The sequence below is a fragment of the Heliangelus exortis genome, chromosome W, assembly GCF_036169615.1.
Source record: "Heliangelus exortis chromosome W, bHelExo1.hap1, whole genome shotgun sequence".
NCBI lineage: Eukaryota > Metazoa > Chordata > Aves > Apodiformes > Trochilidae > Heliangelus > Heliangelus exortis.
This window is the reverse complement of record NC_092453.1, coordinates 8,829,941-8,853,538: the sequence shown is the minus strand read 5'-3', so window position 1 is coordinate 8,853,538 and position 23,598 is coordinate 8,829,941. Positions and strand designations below refer to the sequence as shown.

Here is a 23,598-nt window from a genome sequence, read left to right as displayed (position 1 = left end):
TTTCCTGAGGAAAGGTGATGGGAAGGAAGCAGGGAATGGGTCCTATTTATAGCACAGCTGGGAGATAGTGACCTTCCATGTGAGAAAGCAAAGATGCTTCACCAGGCCAAGACATGGCCCCTTTCTGAATGTCACCATCAGGGAGGGGAGAGGACCCCCAGCACTCTGGGGAGAAATTGGTATAATTTATAATGAATCACAGAATCATTGAGGATGAAGAGGACCTCTGAGATCATCAAGCCCATGACCTAACATCACCACATGGGTTGGACCACGTCACTGAGTGCCACCTCCAGTCTCTCCTTAAACACCTCCAAGGATGGTGACTCCACCACTTCCCTGGGCAGTCCATCCCAATGCCTGAACACCCTCTCCATGAGGAAGTGCTCCCTGATATCCAACCTAAACCTCCCCTGGGGCAGCTTCAGGCCATGTCCTCTCCTCCTGTCACTCGCTGCCTGGGAGAAGAGCCCAACCCCACCTGACCACAACCTCCCTGCAGGGAGTTGTAGAGAGTGATGAGGTCCCCCCTGAGTCTCCTCCAGGATAAACACCCCCAGCCTCTCAGTCCCTTCACAGCCTCATTGCTCTCCTCCATCACCTCAATGTCCTTTTGGAAGTGAGGACACAATATTCAAGGTAAGGCCTCACCAGTGCTGAGTATAAGGGGAGAATCACGTCCCCAGACCTGCTGGCCACACCATTCCTCTTACAAGCCAGGATGCCCATTGGCCTCCCAAATGGCCTTTCTCAGCTTCTCCCTTGCCTCCAATGCTTCACCTACAGTCATCAATTTTGTGTCCTTCCACATCCAGAAGAGGGTTTTTTGAAAAAAAAAAAAAGAGTGGAGTGTAACTCCCAACTCGTTTGCTGACCATAAAATCTCATCCTGAGAGATGTTCATAACACCTGTGTGGCTCCACCAGCTCCAAAATGAGGTTTTTTCTCCCCCAGAATGATACCTGGGATGTAAAGGTAATAGTTTCACAACAAAGTGTGAACACCTTCAGAACCTGGTTGTGCTCTAATACAGTGGGTTTGTTCCCTATTCCATTTCCCCCCCTTATTTCTACCCTTTCTCCCTCTACTTCTACCATGTTTTTTTCTCACAAAGTCTCACTGAAGTCTAAGGGATGCCTTTTCCCCTTAAATAATTATTTATGGGATTGCTGATTAACTCCAGTCCCTCAACCTGGGCTTCTTTGCTTTTTTTTTTTTTTTTTTTTGCCATAAAAATAAGCAATTTTTTCTGTCTAAGCTTGGACACCACCATGGATGTCCTCATGCAGGGCTGCATTCCCTCTGCTTTTTACATTTAATTTAATTTGTGACTGCTTAGGGCTGAAAAAGACACGTCTCCTCCCATGTGATGCTGTATCCACTGGGTTTTAAGGCTTCTGTCTTTCCTACTGGGATATTATCCCAGTGCTTCTTGCTCCAGCCTGTGTCTCAACCCATGATCTTCCAACCTCAGCCCAAGGCAATTTGTTTGTTGGTTTTTTTTTTGCTATCTTTCCTTGCCATCTGCTAGGGAGGCAGGGATGCCCTGAGGGACTGAATGCTTCTGTCTGCTGCTGATTTATCTGAAGTGACCAGAAAGAAAAAAAAAAAAAAAAAGATAAATACTCCCCAATTTCCCCAATTTTACCCCAATTTTTTTGGATGGGAGGGAAGAACCAACACTCAGTTCCATGGCTTTGGTTCTGCACAGCTTTGGGCATGGGGCTTCAATCAGGAGACCCTTTGGCTCTGTAGGTCACTTCTCCTGAAGCATCATAGACTCTTCAGATGGTGGAGGAAGACCTGCTGGGTGAGCTAGGATGGGAGCAAGATGCTCCAACCTCTCAGGGCACCCAGCCCAGCTCTGCAAGGGAGCTCACCCATCTTGAAACACAAGCAGACTTCATCTTGGTTCTAACCATATTTTGATGATCAACTGCAACCCAACTGAAACAAGATTTATTTCCCCCCCACCCCCCCAAAATCCCAAGACTAAATTGCCTAAGTTTGCTGATGATGATCTGCCCTGCCCAGAGAAGAATGTTTCTAGGATTTCCTGGGCAAACTTCCAGTTGTTTTTTGGTCCCTCAGTGAAATCTGGGAAAACCAAACCAAACACAGGATGAGCTACACCACAGCTGTCCACAAGTCAAGAAGTGATGGGGAGATGTGAGGACAGACTCCAACAACTATTACAGGTGTCTGTAGGACTCCCTTGAAAATCCACCAGTGAGGCATCACAGCTCAAACACATTCCAGAAGAAAACATTGGCCACTTCTTTTCCTCTTAAATAACAGGAACCCTGTGAACTCCTGGCTTTAGAAATGCTTCATTGCCCCACTTGTGCTGTCTCAGCATCAGCAGAACAAACCAGAAGGAGTTAAGCTGCACATCCAACTATCCCTCTTCTCCCTCACTTCTTTTCACATTTAACCACAGTCACAATTCCTCTCTGGATGCCCTCATCTAATTAAATATGCAATTGATACAATTAAATATCCACTTGACCCAATTAAATTAACACAGTGGAGTGAAGCCACTGATGCCACAGGAGCTCAGCTGCCTACTGAGCACATCCCCTCCTTCAGGAGCATCCCAGCCTTGCTGGAAACCCCTCCCAACCCTCCCTACTTAGCAGGATGACCCTGAAAGTCAGCAAATTTGGCTTTTCAGTTGAAAGAGAGGAAGCAAGTAGCAAGGATTCAAAGCTTTTATAAATTATACCTTCCCAGCTGTCTCTTCTCATATAAGTGGGAGGATCTGGCTATGCTAGAAGAAGTATAGGGGGAAGAGAAGGTCCTTAGGATACTCCTAGAGCAATAGGGGACACATCCCAGATTTAAAAGAAGAACCAGAGGGATGGACAGATTGCATTTTCAACAAGTTAAGGATAAAATAAGGGTTTATGCATTAACCCAAGGCTGGCAGCTGCTGAACAGCAGCACTGTCCAAAGAGACTCCATGAGACTCCAGTGGAAGATTTGCAATGGAGAAGTTGAAACAAATCAACATTCCAGAGGTTCCACCTACCTCCGGTCATTTCTCCTCCTTCTGAAGAGTTTTTTGGTGTGTGCAATTTCAGCTTCATGAGGCAACGGGTGGTAACCCTGAAAAAAAAAAGGGAAAAGCAAAGGTCAGCTTCAAGACATTGATATGGAAGAGGGCGAAGATGTTCGCCCAACGCCTGAGCCTGATAAAAGAAACAGTTCCCATCCAAACAGCCTTCTAACATCTCAGACCCTCTCAAAACAGGTCTGGAAATTTGTTGTAGCCTCTCAGGGCTGTTGCAGGGTGTAGGGAATGAAGTTACCTGCATGGGAGAAACCACGTGGAGCTAATACCTGCACCACGTAGAGGTGGATCCTGATCTACACCATCTACATGGGAATCACCTAAGTAGGTGAGATATTCCTAACTCCCCCAGCCTAAAGATGTTTTGTTACATGAAGCTCCTTGAGCTTTCCTCCAGATCTGTTCATCCAGCAAGGATCTGCTCATCCTCTGGTCACATCCTTGCACCCAGCACCAGAAATTGCTCTTCTCATGCTCCTTAGATCCCATCTCACCATTCAAACACAGCTGATCTTTGACTAATAAGAGGTAGTTTGGGAGTAGGGAAAGCTGACAACCTGCTCTCCTGAGGCTATGGTTGGGTTATCAACTAGTTAACCAGCTCTGACCTTGGCTTCTCCTGCAGCCAAACATCTCATGGTTAATTTTGTGTGACAAATTTGGGGTCTAATACCTTAAAAATCATACTGCCACCTTCTTCATTATGGAGGGCTGTGGTTTATGTCTTCCTCAGCATTTATTTTCCTGACCACTCACTTTCACTGAAGGCACAGCAGGAGTTTAATATCTCCAAGATCTCTGTTCCTCTGAAAATTTGCTTGAAGTTGGCCAGCAGGTACCAAAGCAAATGGGAAAAAGAAGGGAGGGAGCAGACACATGCAGCCCAATCACATCAACCGTGCTAGCTTAGGAAATCAACCTAAAAATAGTACAATATGCAGTGAGACCATCTCCAAATGTTCTACTACCACAGCAGGCTGAAGCTTGGAGTATTTTTAAGGAGTTAAGCTGCACTGCAGACACATGTGCAAAGACAATTATCCTAGAAAAATGAAACTCTCCTTGCAGAACATGAAGACCTAAAGCACCCATCTCCTCAGTTGGAAGTCTTCAGTAAAATTTCAGGAGCTGCCTTTTTCCAACCAGAAACCATGTCCTACTGCATGTCCTCCTTGCAGAGCATCCCTGTGCCTCCTTGGACCTCTGCCCACCACCAGCAGACAGCATCAGGGTGAGAGATGGATGAATTAAACTTGAATAAGGCTTCTAATCCAAGGAGCACTCCCAGACACTGCCTGTGCCTGAGAAGAGGAGAACTTGGTGTCCCCATTAGGAGAATCAAGCATCTCCCTTTCTCCAGTTGAGCACTTCCCTTCCTTAGTCCAAGCCATGAGGCAATGTTTTGGAAAAACAGTCACCAATCCCTACTCTTGTCTATTTTGGTGACTAAACAGAGCTAAATTTGGAAGGGAGAAAAGCTTACTCTTTTTTTTTTTGTGCAGCAAGCTGATGGAAAAGGAAATACCAGCAACTTAAAAGAAGGGTGGAGTGGCTGGAGAAGACCAAGGGTGCTTGTTGGCTGGGAATGGGCCAAAGTCACAGGGGCACAGTGAGGACCCTGATGACTTTTAGAGACCTGGAGGTTTGTCTGGAGGCTTCTGCCCACCATGGCTCATGCAGAACAGCAATGGAAGTGCCTTCAATAGAGCTGGGTCATTGAGGACAATGTGGATCTGAACTGCAGGTCTTCCCTTTTCCAGTAGGCACACTCTTTATGAAACTAAAATCCCTGACCAGAGCCAAAGGGGGATGTTTTGCAAGGCAGAAGACTACCTTCTCCTCTGCAATGGGTCTAGAAGACCTACAGAAGAGGGATGGTCTTTCCTCCTGCTTAGACCAGAAGACACCATCAAGCCCAGGTGCTCATGGTTTTTCAAGAGCAAGTTTGCAGCTTCTCAGTGGGCAGCAAAATCACATTTGGTCTCTCTCCCACATCAGTTTTTATTTTGACAGTTACTGGCAGGTAGTTGGAGGAGAAGATAAACCAATGTTTCCATGCTGCTGGTTCTGAAAGTGAGGGGTGTGGGAAAAGCAAAGAACAAGGAGCCCATGGTCTCAGGAAGGATCTCTAAGTGAGTTCATTTTCAATTTTGGAGCACAGCACTCTGTGGTTTATATGGTGGGAAGCTTGGAGCAGAACCTGAGAAGCCCAGGGGACTTCTAATGCATGTACACGGATGTCAAGTTTAAATTATAAACATGCACAGTCTAACAAGAAAGGCCAAGAAGTCTGGAAAAGAAAGAGCCTTCAGGACTGGTCTGCTCCCCCAGATGTTGTGATGTGCATATTCTTGATTAGATTGTGATATATGATGTTAATGAATTTGTATTCCTAACCAGTAAATTCAGAATTAAACTAAGAAGAAACTGAATATGGGGCTAGACAAAGCAATTGAGACCTATAATTTTCCACAAAAAACAGTGTAAGCAACACAAGGCCTTAACGAGACTAACTTCTGTCTCGGCGATAATTGAAGTGTGGGTCTTGTTCTTAAAACAAGGCACTGCCAAGGCTAACTAGGCACCAAAAGAATGCGAACATCTGCACAAAGACAACATAAAAATGCCACAACCAGCAGATAAGGGAAAAATTATGGCTAGGGTCTAATTTTGCTCTGTAACAAGATAATGAAGTCGGCAAAAACAAGAAAGGTAAAGGGTTCAAGTTTGAGGAAGACTTCTTATTTCATCCAAAGACTCCCTAACGACCCCCAGATATCTCCCCAAGAGAGGACTCTGCCTGGACTCCACCCAGACTCCGCCTATCATGAATATTGTAATTACATGATGTAATCCCTATGAATATATATGTAAACCCACCCCTTTTGTAATATTCATAGAATTGTAATCAATATAAGGTAATTCTAGAGTTTTAGAAGCGTGCGTGTGAGTGGAGCGGAGACTCCCCATGCACCCAGCACTGTTTTGCTCACTGCAATTTCAATCTTATTAATTAAATTAAACCATTAACAGAATTTTGAGTCTCAGTCATTTTTAACAAGATGTTTTGGGAAAAGCTCTTGGAGAAGGGAAGGTGATGTCTGACAAATTTAGATGACTATTGTATGGTCAGCCAGGGAAAACTGCCATCTTTCAAACAGATGGGGACCAGGTTGGACACCCATGTGGACTCTTTTTTTGTGCTTTACCTTCTTAATGAAGGTTGTCTACCCAACCCTGAACCCCATCCCCTTGACCATGGGAATCCCGAAAGTTGGCAGCTGCCTCTCTGCTGTCCCATTTACATCAAAGTTTAATGAAAGAACAAAGCAAAAGCTTTCAAGAGCTCGTTGGCAATCTGCAGCAACCCAAGAGCCTCCGCATCTTCCCACACTGATACTTGTCCCTTCTCCAGCAAAATCCCTCTCCAGAGTCACCCCACCACACATCTCAGGGTACTGTCCTGGGAGGGATATGAAGCAGAGGGACAGGACTAGAGGAGGAAAATGGTTGGGTTCAGAGCTACTCTGATATGAGCAGGAGTTCTGATGTTTTTTTTCTCAAGTTCCTCAGCTGAAGAAGTTGGAGAGGGGTACCAGCTTTGCCTCTTTTAATCACAAGGAAAAACAAGATGAGTTGTGGGGGATTTCTGCTGCTGGTCCTTCCATGACCAAGCAAAACCCAGGGACTCCAACTGCTCCACAAAAAGAATTTCATATTTGGGACCAAACTGCACCTTCCTTCCTTTCCCTCCACTTCTCCACATCTCAGGTACAACTGTTGCCTGTGGTGGCCAAATTCATGGGTGTTTCATGAAGACTTTAGGGGCTATGAGAGGCTGGGGTTGATTGCTTCATCCTGGTGGTGCTCATGTCTTTCAGCCTGACTTTCAGATGTGGAACCTCACTCCACAAACTGTCTTCACTCACACTCATTAAGCCTTTTCCATAGATGTTCTCCATGCAGCAGAAACACTTCCAGCCCATGATGGTCAAGGAAGCAAAGATGCCAAACAGCAACAATGAAAGACCACACAAAAAGGGTGAGAAAAGGAACCAGGCTGATGGAAAAACCCAGTGCTGGGGTGAATGAAAAGAAATGATCGAGACATATTGCTCCACAAGCTTTATCTCAAGATCCTTTTGTGCCCTCAAGCAACATCTCCACCATTAAACAAATGGTTGCAGAAGGCCTGAACTGAACAAACAGGTTATTAGATCTGCAGTAGGCACTGGGAGTTTAATTTGGTTTTATTGCACTCAAAGTTCAAGGTGGGCTTTATTATCTGGGGAAGTTGGGCTGGGTTCACAGCAACCCCAAAGATGTCCCAACAGCCCATGCCAAGGCAACAACACAAATAACGAGGTTGGAGGGAGTGTAAAGAAATCAATATATTGTGGTTCCAGAAATGATCAGCAGAAACCACCCAGTGATTCACACCACCCTGTGATAAGGCTTTCATCTGCTTATAGGATGGATTAGCCATGGTAGGAAAGTCTGGGACAGCAAGGAGCTGGAGATATGTTTAATTTCTGTTGCTCCAGTCTCAAATTCCTGGTGCCCATGGGCCAAATCTGCCAATACTAAGTACACCCATCCCAGTCACCCAATTGCACATAAAAAATATGGCAAAAGTGCTGCTAGCCCTCCACCAGCATCAACCCCATCACCTCTACCCCCCTATTTATCAGCACATGAAAGTCCTATGAGCACCTCCAGCAGAGCCATCTCCTCGAAGGTCACTTGCTGTTGCCTCTTTCTCTTCCAGGAACTCTCAGGGTGCTGCTTTGCCACTCACTCTCCTCTCTTACATGAAGGAAATTTTTTAAGTTCTTGAAAGGAGAGGGCTGAGGCACAAACCAAAGCCCTGACCTGCTTTTGTAATCCATGGAGGAATACCAAACAATGTCAGGAAGCCGCCTGAAAATGATTTCCTCTCCATTAAAATTTCAGTGATAAATCTGTTCCTTCAAATTGCAAGCTCTTAATTTTTTTCCTGGAAGGTGATTACAATAATAGTTGCTTCTGAATAAAGGAATCAGTCAGTGTTCAACATCAATGGAACAGAAAACACAACAAGTTTACAAAATACTCCTCACCCAAGATAAAAAGCAGGTAAATCCTTCCATCCTCACCCCACACATGGGTCCTGGCTACCTCCAAGGTAGTCTTCAACCTCAAAAACTGAAGACAGGTCTGAACTGAACTATAAGGTTGACAAAGAAGACTTAGTTTCCAACCATCCAGGAGCTGGAAAAGAAGCAAAATTCCTCCACTGATTGGGCAAGTCCCAAGGTAGAGGAGGGATGCTCTGTGGGACCTTGACAGGAGGATGTGCTTGCATGGTGTAACACACCTTGAAGAAGAGGCATAGGAAGTTGTTTCCTGGGAGATGTTGCCGGTTTGGAGGATTTCCTGAGTATCTTTGAGGATCTTTCCTGATTTCCTGAGTATCTTTGATTCCTCAGCATCTTTGAGGAGCGCACCATAAATTCTCCATCGCCAGCAAAGGTTGAATGCCAAAGCAAATGTGACTCAGTGAGGAGCACCTCAGAAAAGGGCAGGGGCACAGAGGAATGATGGCCATGATGGTGACCAGCTAAACATCACTCTGCAGTTATCATTAAAACCTCCAGCCCTACAGAGCTCTGCCCTCCTATGTTGCCCCAGGGGTGCAACCTCCTGAATTCCACCTTGCTGAGCGTTCCTGCTGGTCCCTACCTCCCCTCTTACAAAATGGGGGACAATTTCAGAAATTACAGACTCTGCACATGTAGGCCCAGACCCAAAGAAGCATTATTTAGACCTTTATCTGCCCACAGTCTTGCCTTGGTGTTTGCAATCAGCTCCTGGCAGAGAGGGAAGCTTTTAAAATGGTATTAAATACTTGGTGACATTAAAGATTTTCGTGGTCTGTGATATGTGTCCAAGGACTAACAGGCACTTCATGAAAGATGCTGGTTTGAAAACCTGGCTGCTACCAGATGGTGGTCAGTCCCTGCAGCAAACACAAAATGGCAAGCATCATGCCTCCTTTGACCCCATCCTTGCTGGAGAAAATACTCTACCAGCACAAAAGTTCTGCACATGGCACTGAGAGCAGTGGAAATCTACCATCTTGGACAGCCAGAGACAGGGAGGTCAAAGGCTGGGGAGACACAAGAGTTCACCAATCTTCTGTAGGGATTTGGCCATTTGATGAGGAGATGGTGGGGAAGGTGCTGCAGTGGAATCATGGAAGAGCACGTAAGCATGGTAAGGGGACAGACCTTCTCCAAGTGCAATGCTATTCTAGAAATAGCTGGCTCAATATGAGCCAGGGTGTGCCCAGGTGGCCAAGAAGGCCACCAGCATCCTGGCTTGTGTCAGCACTGCGTGGGCAGCAGGAGCAGGGCAGGGATTGTCCCCCTGTGCTGGGCACTGAGGAGGCTGCACCTGGAATCCTGGGCTCAGTTCTGGGCCCCTCAGGACAAGAAGGACATTGAGGGGTTGGAGTGGGTCCAGAGAAGGGCAACGGGGATGGGGAAGGGTCTGGAGCAGAAGTCTGCCCAGGAGCAGCTGAGGGAGCTGGGGGTGTTGATCCTGGAGCAAAGGAGGCTGAGGGGAGACCTTCTGATTCTCTGCAACCCCTGAGAGGAGGTTGGAGCCAGGGGGTGGGTGTCAGTCTTTTCTTCCAAGGAACAAGGGATGGGACAAGAGGAATTGACCTGGAGGTTTAGATTGGAGCTTGGGAACAATTTCTCCCTGGAAAGGGTTGTCAGGACCTGGAGTCCCCATCCCTGGAGGGATTTCAAAGCCCTGGAGATGTGGTGCTGAGGGCCATGCGTCAGTGGTGGGTTAAGGAATGATCTCGATGATCTTCAAGGTCTTATCCAAGCAGATTGATTCCACGATTCTACGAAATGGAGAACCTCAGAAATTTCCTTTTCTTTTTTTTGATTTTTATTTCTTTTCGCAGCTTGGGATCACTAGGTTCCCAGAGTCTCTCTTTAATGTCACATGGGCAGCTCAGGTCCCTCAGGCCCCAGCAGAAGCAGCCTGGGATATTTGCACAGACCCCTCACAATGGAAGGAAGAGGGTGTAGGAGGGAGGATCAGACTGCTGACCCCTTTATTGTTCTTGGGCCAGGAGAAAGCTTCCTCCTGGCTTAAGAACCATGGCGCTGAAAAACTTTTCCAGACAAAACGAATCAGATGGAGTCACTGGGTGGTGATTTTGATTTTTTTTTTTTTCTTTCTCTTTCCCCTGCCTCCCCCTTTGACCGAGCAACAGGGAGTCACAGGGTTGTGCTCCATTCACAAAATACCTGCTGCACATCACGTAGTCCTTCCCCCTGACAGCAGGGAAAAGTTCTGTAGCCCAAACAAACCAAAATAACCCCCCCCCCTTTTTTTTTTTCTTTTTTTCATTCTCCATGGACTTGGAAAAAAAAAGAAAAAAGGAAAAAAAATAGAAAGGAAGAAAGGACCCTGCTCCCAGACTGATGCCTCCAGCGTGCACCCGCTGGGGAAGGGGGAGGTGGAGGAGGAGGAGGGAGGGGGGGGAAGCAAGACAAGGCTCAGAAAGGAAACAAAACCTAGCAAATTCTGCCCTGAAAGGTTTAAATGGAGGTTTTAAAAAAAAACACCCTGCCATTATATAAGGAGGCTTAATGCAGAGTCACCAGGGTCACACGATGCAGCAGACTGGAAAAATCAAAGCACGGTGTAGCCTATGAATTGTGAAGCCAACCATTAAAAAGAAAATAATAATAAAAATAATATAATAATAAAATAAAATATTGATGATGATGATATTAATAATAATAGATTTTGTGATTGTATTACAAGGTACAATCCACTTGCAGATGAATAGTTGGGGTATTTTTTTACCCCCTTGGCTCTTTTTGGCTGAAATGTCATTTTAATAGGAGCTTGATTCCTCACCTTCCTGCCCATCATGGGGGTGACCTGTTTTGCTGGGATACCATGGGGAGCATGGTGGCTCCCAAAGCCTTAAGGCACTCAGGGCGGATCAGTAGTGAAAGCAAAATAAAGAACAACTCCATCAGTGGAAACTTTGTTCAGGCAACCCTAGTACCAAAACCCTGAAGCCCAAAAAGGCCAAATAAACTGTTTAGAGACAAAGTTTTGAGTCTTTAAACAGCAAAGGTATTTATTCACAGATCCGGGGAACTCCCAGCTCACGCTGGACAGAGAGTTCACGCCCTCGGGGGGGGTAGGGTTAGGGTATTTATACAGCCTTTTATGCATATTCATAAGATTATGACAAGTAATTATAATATTCATAACAGGCGGAGTCTGGGCAGAACCAGGTGGAGTCTGGGCGGAACCAGGTGGAGTCTGGGTGGAGTTGTTCTCTCGGGGATATGTCCCTCTTAGGGTTAAACTTCTATCTCCCTTGATTCCAGGTGGCTTCATGTTGTTCTATGGATATCGGGCCCCAGCCATAACTTTTCTCTTATCTGCTGGTTGTGGCATCTTTATGTTCTCCTTGTGCAGATGTTCACATGCTTTTGGGGCCAAGCTGGCACCTCCCTGGCCTTGGCGGTGCCTTGATCTAAAACGAGATTTACACTCCCAATTATTTCTCAGGCAGAAAGCTAGCTTTGTTAGGCCTTGTTTTGCTTTTCGCTGTGACAGTGGAAAGCTGTTTTGCTCCTAACTGAAACAGTGGAAAATTACGAGTTTGGACTGCTTTGCTTGGTCTTTTCTCGGTTTAGTCTTGAATTGTACCGGTTATGATCACTAGTTCTAATTCTACATTAGATAAATTCACACAAACAACTTGGCCTGCTCTCCTTTTCCCACAGGAATTGATCTGTTGAGATCCTTTCCTGTTTCAACCCAATATTGGGCTTCCAGGTCAAAATTTGCATGCAAGGAGATGATGTTTTAGCATCTACAAGCCCAACTATAACCTGTGGTCACCTGCCTAGCACCCAGGTCCAATCTTGTTCTCCATAGCCTTGAGCTGGTTGTACAACCACAAGCCACCCTGGAGCTCTTCCATCCTTGATGTGTCCAAGTGCTGTCCTCACCAGAGGTCCCATGGAGCTGAGCTGTGGAGCTGAACAAGATCCATGGGCTCAGTGGTGTGGATGGGAACAACCCAATGAGAAGAAAGCTTTAAAAGAGCTCACCCTAGTCCTCTGCTTTTGGAAAACCAAGCTTTCATTGACCATGGAAAAAATGGCCACCACATGCTCAGGAGGTCCTGTTGCAGCTTCAAACCATTTCCACCCAACTACTGACTCCAAACCTTTCCATTCTTACCCAGTAAACATGCAGCAACCTCAACTTGAGGAACAACTCTATGTTCACAGCCCCAAGAAGAAGGTTGGACAGATGAAGATGTATGCAGCCCACCAGCTTCACCAAATCATGTCACGGATGACAGTGAGTGTTGGTGGCTCCCTCCCTGGGACCAGCCAGTAGAAGGAATCCATAACTTTTTTGATCCCTATTATTTTGCCCAGCCAAAGGGAAACAAACAGCTCCTATAAGCACACAGATTTTCTTTCCGTTCGGACAAGGCACCTCAAAAAGAATATACAGTGAGGAATGAAATAATCAAGCAGGTCACAAAAGCAGAAAGAAATGAAGTTTTATCATTCTCCAGTGGTTTTGCTGCTCATACATTACAGGAATTATAAAAAACCCAATAAAAACTAACAAAAAAAAAAAGCAAGAATTAAAAAGAAAACAAGCCAACAATGAGGAGTTTCTCCACGGCAGTATTAACAGGTAAATCATAGGATGGCTGAGGTTGGAAGGGAGCTCAGACACCTCTCATCCAGACAAGGATGCTCAAAGCCTCATCCAACCTGGCCTTGAACAACTCCCAGGAGGGGGCAGCCACAGCTTCTCTGGGCAATCTGTTCCAGAATCTCACCACCCTCCTGCTGAAGAACTTCTTCCTCAGATCCAGTCTGAATCTCTTCTTCAGTTTAAAACCATTTCCCCTTGTCCTATTGCTGGACACTCTTCTGAAAAGTCCTTCTCCAGCCTTCCTGTAGGTTCCCTTCAGGAATTGTAAGCCAGCTCTGAGGTCCCCCTGGAGTCTTCTCTTCTCCAGACTGAACAATCCCAGCTCCCTCAGCCTCTCCTCACAGCAGAGGTGTCCAGCCCCTGGATCATCTTTGTGGCCTCCTCTGGACTCATTCTAACAGATCTCTGTCCTTCTTAGGGTGGGAACACCAGAACTGGAGGTAATATTCAAGGTGGGGTCTCAAAAGTGCAGAAAGGGAAGGGCAAAGCAGAATGATCTTGGGAGACATGGACAAGGGTGTGGAGACCATGTTCCTCTCACTATTTCTATTAACCCTGATGAAATCCTTCAACCTCAACATTCAGCACGGGCACTTGGAGGACAAGGCTGACTTTTGTTTCAGTGCCCACCCCAGTGTGTGCACAGTCAAGAATTTGCCATTCCAAAGAGCTATCAGAGTATGTTCAAAACCCCAAACAACTCCCCAAAGTATTTTTCAAGTCATAAAGTGAGGGACAACACAAAGGTGGGACTAGAAAGGAACCCCTGGGTTACAGAGCTCAGTTTGCTACAACAGGCAAGGACATCATCTAATTCCCTTCAGAAACAGTCTCTATTTTCCCCATGGAAAAGATATCCAGGTGTTTTGTGCAGTACAATAAATTTCCCCCTTTAGGGACACCTTAGATTGCCCCAACCACTTCTCCTGCCACTCGATACCTATATTTACACCCAGAGCTATATATACACGTTCCCAAGCTAGATGGGATTCACTTACCTGCTGCCTGCAAGCAGGAAATTCACATTTGAATAACTTCTGGTCTCATTTATTGTATCGGTTACCATTTCTATACCATCAGAGGAAAAGCAGCAGAAAGACTAGGGGGTGAGGGGGGAGCATCTTTTGGTTAAGAAGAAATTTCTAAATGCAACAGGAAACATTCATCTCATATTTTGCCAACCAAGGGACAAGGACATCCCCATTAAACAGGATTTTTAGAGAGCAATGCATTTCCAGGCACTGCAGGTCCTTCCACCAAAGGGGACATCTACACATCTCCCTTCTCTGCTCCTACAATATTCCTGATTTCTTTTTTTTCAGCAAGAAATTCCTTCCTTCCCTTTATTAAAAATTCAGGTCTTCCAATTCTTTCCTTCCTTTTATTTTATTAAAAATTCAGGTCTTCCACAAAGGGGGATTAAGGATGTAGGAAGCCAGCAGAAAGAGCTGCTTGACCAAAGAGACATTGAGTTTTTATTCAGGATTTGTAGAAATCTGGATTTTTTTTTTTTTTTGCTTTATCTTTTAATTTTTTTTTCCTTTTTTTGATTTTAACTTAATCATTACTACACAAAAGGCTTTGGGAAAATATTCAGCAAGAGCCCTCTTGGGTTTGTAATGAATCCTCTGGGAAATTAAAGAAAAATAAAATAAAATAAAAAGGAAGAAAAGGATATAACGCTATTCAGAAGTTAAAATTCAAGCAGGATGTGGGGTGTGTGTGTCAAATCCTATAGAAAGGACTGGGGAAAAAAAATAACACAACAAACCAAACCCTTTCAGGCTTGCTTTGAATATTAGAGCTGCATAAAAGCTAAACCTTTTTGAAAGCGAAGTCAACATGAAGGCTGAGAAAAGCCTCTGTTGTTCTCTGGTGTGTTTAAAGCAAAGCTGAATGTGGTGATATTGTTGAGCCTCAAATGGCTATGGAGCTGTTATTTAGACCCCAGTACAAGTCCTCACACCCAGATTAATTAATTTGCCAGCAAACTGGGTCTAAAATTACTCATTAATTCCTTAAAAGCAAAAAAAAAAAAAAAAAAAGGCGTTCTTCCTTCATCCTCCTGCCAGGAACAACCTTTCCCATCCAGCTTTTTCCTTGGGGTTCCTTGCCATGGATCCAGAAGTTCCTGTTGGTAAGCCCAGCCTGGTCATGCCACACTGTCAGCCTGGCCCAAGGAAAAGCTGTACAACAGCAAAAATCTCCTTATTTTTCTTATTTTGTAACCCGGACTTGTGCCTGGTAACCTAGGATCTGAGGATTAGAGGTGGACCAGCTATGGACACCATCATCTGCTGAGCTTGGCATAGCCTTCCACATTGGATGGGGACAATGGGATAAATTAGGGACAGGGACAGGGAAATGGGAGCAGGAGGGTTCAGAGGAACAATCTGAATGGTCAGCAGCATCTTCCGGAGAAAGGGAGGACCCCTCAGCACATCTGGCATCTGTGTGGTGTGAGGAGCATCACTTGGTACCAAGCCCTGCTGAAGTATCCCATAGGATTGGACTCCAGGGTTATATTTGCAAAAATGGGGGGTTTCCAGGAGACAGGGAGTGAGGCAGACCCAGGTTGTGGGGCACATCAAACTCCTGGCCACCAGCTCCCCTCAGAGTTGTGGTGCTGGGACAAAACAACAATGTGGGGTTCACAGACACCTCCAGTTTTAACCCTGCTCTGCTCAAGGATTTCATCTGCTTTGAGGCTGATGATGATGCATGGTGCTAATCAAATGTACTTGGAATACAACATCCAGCTCTGGAGCCCTCAGCACAGGAAGGACATGGATCTGATAGAGCAGGTCCAGAGGAGGCTATGGAAATTATCTTGGAACACCTCTGCAAGGACAGGCTGAGGGAGCTGAGGGTGTTCAGCCTGGAGAGGAGAAGGTTCTGGGGAGACCTAATAGTGACCTTCCAGTACCTGAAGGGGGTCCAGGAAGGTTGGAGAGGGACTGTGTGCAAGGGTTTGGAGTGATAGGATGAGGGGCAATGGTTTTAAATTAGAGAGGAGTAGATTTAGATTGGAAGAGTAGATTAAAAGAACAAGTTCTTTCCCATGAGGGCAGTCAAAAAATGGCCCAGGTTGACCAGGGAGGTGGTTGAGGCCTCATCCCTGGAGATATTCAAGATGAGGCTCTAAGCAACCTGATCTAGGTGAGGGTGTCCCTGGGGCTGGACTAGATGACCTTTAGAGGTCCTTTTTAACCCAAATTATTTTCTGATTCTAAATTCAGTTGTGGGTGCAGAAGAACACCTCACCCATCCATGAACCCAAAGGTCCCCTGGGCTGGACCAGTGGGCACAGTGGGATGGAGAGTGATGTGACCTGGAGCAGGAGAGGGTGAGACACAGCCACCCCAGATGAAGTTTCTGCTTGAGGGAAAAAACCTTTGGAAAAAGTCTCTGTATTCCTTTGCTCAGACCTGGGTTTCGGGGCTCTGCAGTGAGGCTGCAGTGCCCTCTAGTGTTGTAGAGCTCCTCTTTGCCACCAGACCTGTCCCCTGGGCAAACATCAAGCCAACCCTCAGAGCAGCAACATCAGTCACCCATCTCCTTTCCACTGACCTTCTTTGCACACCCCAACCCCCCATCTCTGAATTCATCTGTCCCGACTGGGGTGCAAGTGCACCCCAACACTCCCCATCCTTCCCTGGAGGTAATCCCAAATCCACCATTCTCCAAATAAAGAAACCTGGCCCCAAAGCCACCCAGCTGACCAGTACCAGCTCCAAGCACCACCACAAAAAGGCATTTCCATGCCCACCAGGTTGAGAAGACTCTCCCCATGAATTCTGAGCCAGCATCATCAAATCTGCTTGAACTGAGTGACAACCAGAAAAATAAAACCAGTTCTGAGAAGGATGAGTCCACCTCACTTGTTACAATCAGAAACCATCTCTGAACCCTAACAAGGATAATAATAATGATAATGGAAACATCAAAGCTCTTGGCCACTTCCCTGGTGCTTCCTTTGTGGAATAGATAACTATTATATGGTATGGAAGACCCTCACAACCTGAAAACCCCACTGGATTTCTCTTTTTCTGTACTTTTGATAAAAACCACAGGGTTTATAACCTGGTTCAGGTTATGACTTTCAAAGCCCAGGTCTGGACCTTAGAAGAACCTGTGAGCAGGATGAGCCAGCCTTGGTCCAGACCTCTCTTCTCCAGTGCATTGTAGATGGCAACAGTCTCATCTGCCTTCCTTAGTCACTGGTGGCCTTAACACTGATGCTGAAGGGGTTACAGGTGACCACATCTCCTTTTCCCAAGGAGGTGGTCATTGTCAGTTGGGTTAAATGTCACAGAAAGACTATCTTTTACTGGAAGATATGGCAAACCAAAGGTTTTTTGCTCAGCAGTGGAGATCTGACTCCCAATATGACACATCAAGAACACCAGGATTAGAGTGGCAGGGGGGACATCCAGCATATGGGGCACACCACCTGTACCAGGTTGCCCTCTCCTGGTGGGAAGGGATGTCAGACACAGAGATAAGGACACCCTGTCACAGTTTAACACTGGCCCAGCAATTAAACCGAGTAACAGATGCTCTCTATTAATCTCTCTCTCCTCCCTGATAAAGGACCAACTCCACTGGTGAAGAAAAGGGTGCTGAGAGAGGGCCACACTGTTGTGGAGAGGAAGGATCTGAGCTGGTGAAAACCAGAACTGCTCAAGTTCAAGGCAAGAGGGGAGAGATGAAGGGGATGAGGACTCTCTTTGATGCTAGTAAATAAAGCCACCCCCCCAAAGAACTGTCACTGAACTCCAAAGAGACCTTTCTCCCTGCAACCACCACCTTGGAAGGGGCAGTGGGGTCCAGCAGCAAGGGGTCCAAGCAAGGCTGCTTTCCCCAAATCCACCCATCTCCCCCTGGACATCTGTGTTAACTTCATCTCTCTTTAGGTACCTACCATGTTTGAACGAGGAGGAGGAGGAGGAGGAGGAGGAGGAGGAGGAGGGGAGAAGGAGAAGGAGGAGGAGAAGGAGGAGGAGGAGGAGAGAAGGAGGGGGAGAAGGAAGAGAAGGAAGAGAAGGAAGAGAAGAAGGAGGAAGAGGAGGAGGAGAGGAGAGGAGAGGAGAGGAGAGGAGAGGAGAGGAGAGGAGAGGAGAGGAGAGGAGAGGAGAGGAGAGGAGAGGAGAGGAGAGGAGAGGAGAGGAGAGGAGAGGAGAGGAGAGGAGAGGAGATCCTCAGATGGGAATCATCCAACCTTCTCCACATTGCTACCCTGAGATGCAACAGATCATGCCCCAACCTTGTTCATGCCTCTCCTATGTAGGCGGCAGGTGCCCGGACGGTGCCCCCCCCCGCCTGTGCCCAGCTGGGGCTAGCCCAGGCGCGCATGCCTGGGCTCGGTAGGTGTGGCTTCCGGAGAGGTTTCCAGGGCCGGACGGATCAAAGTTAGCTCCCTGATACTATCCGAGCCAGCACTAGCTCGACTGACTCCCACGGCGAGACTCATCCCACGCAACATCTGGTGGAGAATGCGGGCATTAATTTCGGTCTAAACTGTCTCCCCGAGCGTTTCGTCCGAAAGTGACCCTTCTCCACAGACCGTTCGATACCCTGAAAGATTCGGGTAAGAGAAATCCTTTCCTCCCTTCGACATCGTCATCAGTAAATCCGACGATGGGCTCCTATGCAAGCAAACCTACCGGCACCGCCATTGCCGAGCAGATTGTAACCCAGGCGAAAAGGCAGGAACCCTTCCGCTACCCGGGTCCCGAAACCGCCTGGAACCTCCGGGGGGAGGTGCATGATCTGCTGGCAAGCCTCCACTATGGGGAGATCAACGGCAACATTGTTGGTGCGGACAACACCTGGCGAACCGTTTGCAATCTATTAGCTTGCTTGAAAGCCGAAATAGAAGTGGCAATGGCCACCGCCACGGCCCCATTACGAAAGTCCGAGGTATTTCCCCTGAAGGAAATGCCCACAGTAACCCCCTCGGCACCCCCCTTCGAGGGGGAGGAGCCCGGGAGGGCGCCGAGTGTAGCTCCGTCGGCGCCGCACCCCGAGGGGGGGGAGCCCGGGACAGCGCCGAGCGCAGCCCCGCCGGCGCCGCCCTCCGAGGGGGGGGAGCCCGGGACAGTGCCGAGCGCAGCCCCGTCGGCGCCATCCCCGGAGGAAGGAAAAAACGAACAAGTGTATCTGGGGCTGACCACGGGCAAGCCTGCCATAAAGGGCATGTCCGGGAAGCCCCACCAAACCGTGACCGAACTCCTATCGGATATCGGCTCGGAAGTCAAAACACCGGAAAATGATGGGGCGGAAACCGCGGCTGGCGGCACCCCCGGCTGCCGCGGAGAGCTACCCCCGACGCCGCCCCCGGCCCCACGGAAGGCTGCGAAGATAAAAGCAGCCCCTAAACTAAAGTGGCTGTACGAGGGAATCCTTAACCCCAAGCTCTTTATGTTTCTACTCCTGCTCCTTGTCTCTGGTCCTCCTGCCATACACTGCTGGGAAAAGCCCAGCTCCATCATCCTGTTGATCACCCCCAGGAGCCTGCAGGCTTCGCAGATGATGCCTTTAACCCTCAGCTTCTGCGGCTTCATCGTCTTCACCAACCTCTCCCTGCAGACCAGTACCACCGGCTCTGAACAACGAGGCACCACGCAGCTAAGATCTTTGCGTATTTGTCATCTTTTCCCCCATAGAAAAAAAAAAAAAAAAAAAAAAAAAAAGGGGGGAAATGTAGGCGGCAGGTGCCCGGACGGTGCCCCCCCCCACCTGTGCCCAGCTGGGGCTAGCCCAGGCGCGCATACCCGGGTTCGGTAGGTGTGGTGAGATAGGGCCTGGCGAACGGAAGATCTCGCGTTGTAACGGGAACTCAGGGCCCCTCCCCCTATGCTAATAGCATCCAATCAGTGACACGACGGAAGTGACATACTGAAGCCCTAGGTATGTCTATATAAACCCGTGTCACGCTTCAATAAATTCTCTTTGCTGCTCATCCCACCTCGGCGTCTGTTGCTTAGCAACCGCGTGCCACTCCGGAACCGGGTCGTGCCTTTCAACGAAAGGCAACAAGTGGTGCCGAAACCCGGCCTTAAACTTCAATAATTGTTGGAGTGGCGGCGCTAGCACTTTAGTTAGGGTTGTGCGATACTTTTCCCAGTCAGGGGGTCGAAGGAATATTGTTCCAGGCCCGGAGATTGACGGGAAACGGTCATTGGAAGTTTTGTTCCCGGTCGCGGTAGGCCGTAGACGGTCCTGCACCTAGCGACTGACGGAAGTTTTTGGGTCCCAGCCCGGAGTCGACGGAGGTGTGCTTTCCCGGCTCGAGCTCAGAGGACGTGTTCCAGACCGGACGGACGAAGAAGGATGGAAGCCCTTCTTAAGGTCGTATCGCAACTGCATAAGCAGTGGGGTATTGATTGTAAAACAATCGATTTTAAACTTGCGGTTCCGAGGTTAATACAATTGGGAGCAATTGAGCACCCGGTGGATATTCTCCACCCAGAAGTTTGGCCCAAGTGCACAGTGGCGCTGGCCGAGGAGACGATCTCCTCAGGTAGTGGGAAAACTTTAAAAGCATGGGGGAAGATCCGGCAGGCTCTGCAGACGGCCATGCAGGAACAGGAGACCTGGAGGGCAGCAAGGGACTGTCTGCTGGCCGTCCCGAAGCTGGGGGTCAGGGCGACCACGCAGACCTCGCGCCCACCAGAGGTCGGTGACCTCGCAGAGCCCCAGAACCTCCAGGAGGGCGATATATCCCCCCGCGCTGAGTCCCCATCCCTCCGCGCCGAGTCCCCATCCCCCCGCGCCGAGTCCCCGTCCCCCCGCGCCGAGTCCCCGTCCCCCCGCGCCGGCTCCTCCTGCCGCGCCGTTTCCCCGAGTCGCCGCGACGCGTCCCCTTCCAGCCGTGCTGATTCGCCTCGCCGCGGGGCCGGGTCCTCATCCCGCGGCCGCGAACCCTCTCCCCGCCGCCCCAGGTCTCCGAGTCCCGCGGGACGGCAGAACCCATCTGCTGCGCCCCCGCCGGAGGACCGAGACCGGGCAGAGTCCTTCTGGGACAGGCTGGCTGAGGAGGCCAGGATCGCCGCGGAAGGGATCGGGGCCAGGCCACCGCCATACGCCCCCCACTACAACGCCGAACAGCGGGGAGGGAGCGCTGGTTTCAATACGTGCGTGCGCCGAGAAGGGGAAAGAGCTTGGGGGGAAGGAGGGCGGTGGGGACGCTTGGAGATGGAAAGGAAGCGCAAGCGAGGGGCTAAGAATCGAACACGATAACATTCCGAATAAACGCTCACATGGGGAGACAAAATATGCCCACATGCAGAGCATGTGGGACCAGAGCGCACGTGCTCGCACAGGAAGTGGGCAGAGCCTCACCCCGCCCGCCCACAGGGGCGGTAGGTGGGACCGGAGCTCCTCTGCCTGCCCAGGACCTGGGCGGAGCCGCAGCCCGCCCACCAGCAGGGGGGGCAGGCGGAGCCAGAGCTCGCCCACTCGCAAAGGGAGTCGGCGGGACCGGGGCTCGAGAAAAAAGTACCGGAGTCCGGAAATAACCAGTCAATCGAGTTCCGATTCTGGATCAAGTATTAGTTCGGACGAGTCGTCCGCTACTGAGTCAAATTCAGAGAAGGAAGAAACGGCGGCAGATAGGGTTAAAAGCAAAAATATACCCGCCCGCAATATAGAGGAACTGAAAATTGAAAAGATCCCTCTCATGAACTGGGAGGAAATACAGAATGTGTGCGCCGACTTGGTCCCAGACATAGGAGTGTTCCCGGTCCAGGTGGCGGGTGGGGGACAGAGGAGCTATACGCCGGTAAACCCTAAGGCTGTGCAGGCAATTGTTAAAGCAATTGCGGACAAAGGGCTTAATTCTGCTATGGTCTGCACCCTCGTAGATGGGGTTTTCAGGGGAAATGACATGCTCCCGTATGATATAAAATATGTTTGCAGACTGATGTTTGATGAGGCAGGTATGATTGTATTTAAACAAGATTGGGAAGAAAACTGCATGAAGAGACTAGCCCAAGTAACTGGGGTGGATCACCCGTTACATGGCTCCAACCTACAGCGACTAATGGGTACAGACCCAACAATGATTACCCCTCAGGCACAAGCCTTAGGCCTATGGGCCCACAAAGTTATGACAACTACCCATGCAGCCAGAGCAGCCATTCGCACAGCCTCCAGTGTTATTATCAAGTCATTGCCATGGGCCACAATAAAGCAAGATGAAAATGAGAGCTTTATAAGTTTTGTGGATCGCCTCCAATCAGTGGTTGATTCTTTGTCCCTGCCTGCAGAGGCGAAAGGCCCGGTTGTTGCAGACTGTTTATGCCAACAATGTAATTCAAAAACCAGAGAAGTCTTACGATCACTGCCGGTGGGGTCAAGCCTTGCAAACATGATTAAGCATGTTGTAAATGAAGAGCATCTAGCTCCAATTCATACGGCTGCCCGCGCATCGACTGCAGTGATGGCGTGTTTTAAATGCAGCCAGACGGGCCACATTGCGGCAACCTGCCCTCGGTTGGAGGGCCCACCAAAAGCACCTCCCCCACCCAAGAACCGATCTAGAAGACCGTGTTGGACCTGTGGAAAGAACGGACATTCTGCTAAGGACTGTAGAGCTAAAAATCAGGGAAACGGGGCGGGGAGAGGACATCCGGGTCGCGTGCGATCCTCTCCCACCTGGAATGTGGGGCGACCCAACTGTGCCAACCCTGGATGGGGTGGGGCACCCCCGAATCCGCCACCCCCTCGAGAGGTGACCAACTTCATGGTCCAGCTGGCGGCCCAGCCGAATCCGCCTCCTTCTCAGGGACAGCAAGGACCACCCCCTGGGGGAGAGACCCCAAGGTGGCCTTGGCAGTAAAATGTAACAACCCACCAGTGGTGTGGGGGATCTGTTCTCTCTATAATATCCCAAATGACACCACCATTAGTATCCCCTTTTTGATTGACAATGGAGCAGATGCTACAGTTATTCCTGAGACGATTTGGCCTTCACGATGGGAGTTGGTAGATGCCCCCATGGTGGGTGGAGTCGGGGGACTTACCCGAGCACTAGAAGAAGGCCCACTGGTCATAATTAGATATGAGCTGGGAGAATGGGAACATGGGTGGAGACTGGTCTTGACAGGGCGAGGGTATGCCGCTGTCAAAAAAGACGGCCAAGTTAAGTGGTGTCCGCTTAAGTCTATTAAGCCGGACCTTCAGGGTGACATTAATGACAATCTTTAGTTTTTATCTACAGGACTGCATCGTCGGGCGCCCTCGCGATTCGTATTTCCCGGTGGCAAGAGACATGCCAGCAACCACCCCGTCCACATCTCAAGCACCCACGCCTGTTGAACCTGTACGAAGGCAAGGCAACCCCCGCGGGGGGGGGCCACGATGCTTTTACATACTCATGCTCTTGGGACTCATAACGCCGTCGAGCGGTCTGTATACACACCAACCGTGGGAATGGGTGCTGGGGAGATGGGGGGACCAGACGATATTGCAAAAAATCGTCACCTCAGGGCCCCCTAGCTTCAAGGTATCTCCCTGTAATTTGGTCCCCACAAATCCTTGTCTAAGTTATGTGGAGTATTATATGTGCCCTAGCTCCAACCCTGGCAGATCCTATTGCAATGCTCCTGACCAATACTACTGTGCCTCTTGGGGCTGCGAAACTATAGCTTCTGATTGGACACCTGGAGCAGGGCCGGATAAATACTTGCGAGTACAATGGGGACCTATTAATTGTGCTAAACGCATTCCTCGTCCGCAGCGAGGTTCTA

The 23,598-nt window shown here is 48.8% G+C and overlaps 1 protein-coding gene across 2 annotated transcripts in view; it reads right to left on the bottom strand.

Annotated features, from left to right (window-relative positions):
- The window catches only part of LOC139789119 (CBP80/20-dependent translation initiation factor-like), a 132,858-nt gene that overhangs the window by 55,395 nt on the left and 53,865 nt on the right, over positions 1 to 23,598 (bottom strand). For both annotated transcript variants that reach the window (XM_071729645.1, XM_071729646.1), the window contains exon 7: positions 3,032 to 3,108. In XM_071729645.1, the coding sequence (XP_071585746.1) occupies positions 3,032 to 3,108 (77 nt within the window). The remainder of the gene's footprint in view (positions 1 to 3,031; positions 3,109 to 23,598) is intronic.